The 6,000-nt window shown below is 48.0% G+C and overlaps 1 protein-coding gene across 1 annotated transcript in view; it reads left to right on the top strand.

Annotated features, from left to right (window-relative positions):
• Positions 1 to 312: 312 nt before the first annotated feature.
• The window catches only part of SAMD12 (sterile alpha motif domain containing 12), a 405,166-nt gene continuing 399,478 nt past the window's right edge, over positions 313 to 6,000 (top strand). Inside the window, exon 1 of the mRNA XM_065895582.1 lies at positions 313 to 463. Within this exon, the coding sequence (XP_065751654.1) occupies positions 451 to 463 (13 nt within the window). The 5' untranslated portion in view covers positions 313 to 450. The remainder of the gene's footprint in view (positions 464 to 6,000) is intronic.

Here is a 6,000-nt window from a genome sequence, read left to right as displayed (position 1 = left end):
ACTTCTAATGAACAGGGAAGAGCTCAATCACGGGTCTCTGCTCCCGGCGCGAAACGAAATCCAGCGCACGGCATCTTGGGAAATGTAGTCCCCGCTACCTCCCAGGGTCCCCGGGTGTACTCATGAGACCCCCCGCCCCGCCAAGAGGGATTTCTCTGCCTGGGCCCGATGAAGCCGGCGATGCCATCCCCGTGTGGAGGCGGGGCCGTGCCCTTCTCAGGACTCGGGGTGCTCTCCCTGGTCTGAGGAAAGAGATGGAACTACAATTCCCAGGCTGCTCTGCGCCGAGCCGGGAGCCGCCAGCCTCGCTTTGCGTGACCGCGGCAGGTTGGTCCTGGAGCAGATGAGCGCAGAATATTTAGGCGAAAGCGCGAGGAGGGAGGGGAGCGCGGGGCAGGAGGAGTATCTCGGCCCAGAAAATTATGCATGCGTTAGGGAAGCTCTGAGAGAATGGCTGTGGAAGGTAAGGGACGCTTGGGCATTTTAAGCCCCCTCTTAACCCGCGCACCCCGATACACACATCCCCGATGAAGCTTGGGGAAGCTTGGGGAGGAGAGGAAAGTGGGTGGTGGCAAGCGGGCCCTTTCCTCTTACACCTCTTGGCACTCACCTGAGCCACGGAGAGCCAGTAGGTGCTTTATTCAGTTACTTTGGAAAGACAGGTAGATGCGCAGCACTCTCGGGTTGGAGGAGAAGAGTGTCCCTAATGCGAAATGATGTGCTGGATATGGGGGAAAAGCCTGAGAGAGCGCTTGGAGGTCTCAGCCCCGAGGTGCCCTTTTCGCTGCCGCATCCCGCCAGGGCCGGCTCGGTGACCTCGAGGTTGAGGATGCTCACTTTGGCCTCCACACATGGGAGAAGACCCTCGCCAGGTGCGTCATCGGGAAGCACGGACTGCTGTTGGGTCGAGGGCCCCTCGTCATGTGTACGCAGCAGCGATAGCAGCAGATGTACCCAGAGGGTGGAGGTGTCCCTACACCTGTCTCTTTATACAACCCTCCCGAGGTTAGCAAAGTTTATAGAAACGAAATGGAATCAGCCAGGAATAAGGACAGCCAGCCTCTTCCATTGGGGTGAATTCTTTTCTTTGAAGCCCACCTTCTGCTTTCCTCCTATAATTTTGGCCTTTGGCTTTGCAGTTTGGGCTCTATGATGTTGCCACCTTTGAACTGACTGGTTGAAAGCAGGGACAGGCGGTTTGTGTGGGATTCCAAGTTTTCATTTCAGATGCTCTCACCTCGGAAGACTGGCTTTCTTGTTGAGGGTGGTTTCTGGGGAAAAATATGTGGGCCAGACGTGTTTGTGATGTCAAATGAGCAGTCACACTGTGCCTGAATGATAAATTGAAATGATCATGGGACTAAAGGGGAGGGTAAGTTCATTTACAGAATTATGGCTTGTGAGTGTGGCTCAGGTCAGAGGGGAAGTTGGTGTTGGAAAAAGAGGGCATGCCTGCCAGCTGCAGCAGACTCCTTGCCAAGGGGAAGTGAGCCTGTTCCTTGGAGGCTGAAAGCAAGAAGGAACCACAAGGGTTTGCTGGCGTCCCTCTCCCCTACCCGCCCCAGGTGAGAGCAACTGAACTAATCTGACTCTTGCTCTCTTTGTAATTACTTAACAACTTGAAGTGGCAATAACCCAGCTCTTGTGGTCAGCACCCATTAACTCAGGAAACTGTCTCAGGTTCAGAGATCCCCAGCTGGGCATTTCTATCCACCTATCTACCTACCTTTACTGTTCTTATATATTTGGCTTTTAAATTTATACATATATATATATATATAAATCTATATACACCTATATAAATCTCATATATATGGCTTTGAAAAAACAAATAACCAAAGTTTTCTGTGCAAATGTAATAATAGGGTGAGAATCTGGCTTTTTGCATTGTTACGGTTGATGGTAACTGAGACAAGACTTTAGATGAAAAAAACAAAAAACACAAGATAAAGTTCATTCTGAGCTTGAGGCTAAGGGCAAGTTGTTGACCTACTGGCACCTCTCTACCTCACCCCTCAGATGACATTATCTCTTCTCTTCCTCACTTTTCTGTGTCCTCAAGTGAAGGGCACTCCCACTGGGTGCCAGTCCATGATGTACTTGAAAGCAATTTCCTGCTCGCTGGAAGAAGTATAGAATTAGTCATATATCTTGTCTGAAGGGTTATTATACCAGCGAAGCCAGACCTTATGAAAACAAAGGCTTTGAAAGGAAGTATGCCTGGACTGTGGAGAGCTTATTTTATTTTCTATTGACTTGTTTGGTTAAAGTGCCTGTCTAGTAAACAGGAGATCCTGAGTTTGAATCACAATGAGGCCTCAATTTGAAGAATAAAGGGAATATTTTAAACTTTGACTGCAAATATTCCTATCTCTGGTCTTTACAAAGGCAGCTTTCTTGGTTTGAACTTGGCCCTCCCTAGCTACTCTCGTTTGGTCTTTCAAGGCTCAGGGAAAACTTCACCTCCTCTGGGAACCTGTCTCAACCCTCCCTTCCCTCTGCCTTCTGAGTGCTCTGCCCAGTCTGTGGGAGGTGCCTCCTGCATTGTCTCCTCAGCACCTGTGCTTACATTTTTTTTTTTTTTTTTTTTTTTTTTTTGTGGTACGCAGGCCTCTCACTGTTGTGGCCTCTCCCGTTGTGGAGCACAGGCTCCGGACGCGCAGGCTCAGCAGCCATGGCTCACGGGCCCAGCCGCTCTGCGGCATGTGGGATCTTCCCGGACCGGGGCACAAACCCGTGTCCCCTGCATCGGCAGGCGGACTCTCAACCACTGCACCACCAGGGTGGTGTGCTTACATTTAACACTTGCCGTACTTAATGTCTCTCACTAGACTCTAAGACTACAGCCCCTGGGGAGTGGGGACCATGTACTCTTTGAATTTATACTCCCAGGCAATAGTACACTACCTGACCTGTGATAGGTACTCAATAAATGCTCATGAAATGCATGGGAAGTAAATCCATGGAGCTTTTGTAACTGACTCCATACGGGGGCATGGGGCTTCCTTAGGAGCCCAAATGCCATAAAATAAGGAACTTTTGAGAGGATTGAAGGCAGTGGCTCTCACCTGAGGAGGGACATTGTCCTCCTAGGGCATGTTTGAGATATGCAGGGGCTAGTATTGATATTTTATGCCCATGGGCCAAGGATGTCCTAAGTGTCCTATAGTGCATGGCTGTCTCATACAAATTTCCCAACCCAAAACCAAGGAACAACCAGTTTCCCCAAGCTCACTGAGAAACACTGATTTAGAGAATAAGGAATATTGCCAGAGGAAATGGAATAGGAAATATAATACATGTTACTTAACATCTAAGATTTAGTTTCTGCATCTGGAAAAAATGGGCACACTACTGTTTAGGTCCCACTAAAGTTGTGAAGATTAAATAAAGGAAAGGGCTTATTAAGAGTGGCTAGGACATGGATTCTCAGTAAATATTACTTGCACTCCCTCCCATACTTCTATAAAAAAAAAGCGGTACTGTTTGGAACCTGTTTTGTATCCTGAACTTTCACTTATTCATGCCAGTCTTTGTAATTAGTAGCAAATTAGAAGTTTTTTTTGTTTTTTTTGTTTTTCTTACAATGTGTAACCTGTTTTCTTAAGTAAGCTTGAACTTGTAAAAGTGTTAAGAGCAAGTAGGGGGCTCATTCATTTTGCTAAACTTGTAACTTGGAGTTTAAGATGAAAAAAGAGGGCTCATTCACTTTACTAAACTTGTAGCTTGGAGTTATTTTATGGCTACCCTGGGTTAGGCTTTCTTTGAATTAATTACAGCATCCTATGTCTACTCCCTAATCTGGTTGTGACCCAAGCCTTACATTTATGGGCAGCTTAAAGCTGTGCTTTCCAGCCACAGACCACGTTATGGTCTGCATTCCGATTGGGATTGTATTGGCATCCATTGTCTTAAAAAAAGATTATAAGAAATTACTCCAAATAGCTGGAGAACTAGGACCTCTAGAAAGGAGGTAGCCTGTAGAAACCGAGAGTAATCCCTTCTCCATGGACAGATTGCATAGACAGTTGTCTTCATCGAGGCACTGTTTTCTAATATTAATGGGTTGAAGGGAGAGGAAAAAAGTGGATCCATCAGGCATAGTACCGTATTCACCTCTGTATTCCAAGATTGGTGTCTAGCACTTATTTGGACCTCAGTAATTGTTTCATGAGTGAAGTATAAATGCCCCAGAGCAAGAGAAGGCTTTTCCTATTCCTGGGCCACATTTCGTCTCCTCCTCGCTTCATCCTCAGCTGTATAAGAAAATGGAGTGGATAAATTTTGTACATAGTGTTTCTATTCCAGGTCTAATAGAATAATAGCTCCTCTTCCATGGCAGAAAGACGAGTCCCAATATTCACCACCCTCCAAAAAGATTTCCAGTTGTAGGCTATGTGCTCTGAATGACATTGGGCTGAGGGATCCACATTTTACATCCGAAGTGAACAAACTGACTCATCACATGGCCCCTGATTAGTCATTCAGTGCTCAGGTTCTATAGTTTTTCTCCTGTAAAAGAGTAACGAAACTTCCCATCACCAGAATATTGTAAGGATAAGTAATCATAGCAGCGGCTGGGGAAAAAAGGGAAAACAAGATACCTCGGAACCTCGTGGCAAAGAGAAGCAATCGTAAATGATGACTTTGTACCCTGCTGGCATTCGGAACTGAGTCTCAATCACAGAGGGGGATAAAGATGTCATCTTGATTACAAGGGTGCAGGGGTTATTCTTCCTGACTTTGGGCCGGATGGTAAAGTGGGTTTGCTACTACTGCACCCGAGCAGTGAGTTTACCCCTCACAGGACCGCCTGCCTCTGTAACACGGGCAGCCTGGACAGCAGAGAGAAAATGGGCTCCTGCAGCAGGCATCTGGGACCCAGAGGGAGAGAGCCCCCAACTCCGGATGCATTGTTCCTTTTCACAGGCTTTCACGTCACCACTTGTCTTCTCCTCGCCAGAGGAGAGCCCATAGAGGGCGGAGAGGGACCAGCAGTGCCATTCTCTTGGATTGCCCCTGTGCCACGGCAAGTAAGGAGGATGGTGGCTCTCCTGGTACTAGCCTGCCTCCAGTTTTTTCTAACTGCGTTTCCACGTTGAGAACAAGGTTTACGTGCAGTCCTGCTTGGTGGTGCTTTCTGAGGGCAGGCACGGTGCCTTACGCCTGGCCCATGGTAGACTCCATGTGAGGTTTGTTAAACAAACGAATCAGTGAATGAATGGCAGACTGAATGAATGAATGGGTAGGCTAATGAGTGCATCTGATTTCTGTGGTAGCCCCTATACACGCCCCCCAAGAAGAACTCCCAGCTGCGTTCACTTGCAGAGTGCTTGTTGTAAAAGCAGCGCGACTGTCAACACGCTTCCCTCTCAGCTCCGTGCAGCATCCCGGTGTTAGTGTTCAACTACCTGCTACTCGACTCTCTTTCATTTCACTTTTCACCAAGGGTCTTTTATTCTTTTTTTCTAATATTTATTTTGTTCCCTAGCCCACGAGATCTGACTGTCCTGCAGCAGCAGCTTGTATTCATCACTCTGTCTTAGGACGTGAGAGTGGTGAACATGAAGGCTTCGCTGAAAACTCCCGTCCAGTGACTGTGCGTGAGGGCGAGGTGGGGTCCCAAGCCCTGCTTCTGCACTTGCTGCGGCAGGAGTTCCTGCCACTCCCGGCTCTTCTCCGTGACCTCTAACTGGTTCAGACAGGGCTTCAGTCTAATCCTGCTGTTACCTGGCCACGCCCTTGCGCCCACCCTTCTTTCTTGTCTGTCTTGCTGTGCTCTTTGGGCTGGTGCTAACAAGGGTGAGGTGGTGTAGAACCTCTGGCGGTGTAGCTGTGATCCGTAAGGCTGTGGGACACATCCCGGCAAGGACAGCCTGGGATCTGAAACCTGTGCCTGAACTCTGGGGACTGAGCGTCAGACGTTGTGCGTTTAATGAAGAAAATTGCAAACTCCCTTTTCCTGGCATTCAGGCAGGTTTTGCATTTGCTGTTGATAAG

This window comes from Phocoena phocoena, chromosome 17 (assembly GCF_963924675.1).
Source record: "Phocoena phocoena chromosome 17, mPhoPho1.1, whole genome shotgun sequence".
Taxonomy (NCBI): domain Eukaryota; kingdom Metazoa; phylum Chordata; class Mammalia; order Artiodactyla; family Phocoenidae; genus Phocoena; species Phocoena phocoena.
The sequence above is the reverse complement of the archived record's forward strand: the minus strand, read 5'-3'. Positions and strand labels throughout refer to the sequence as shown.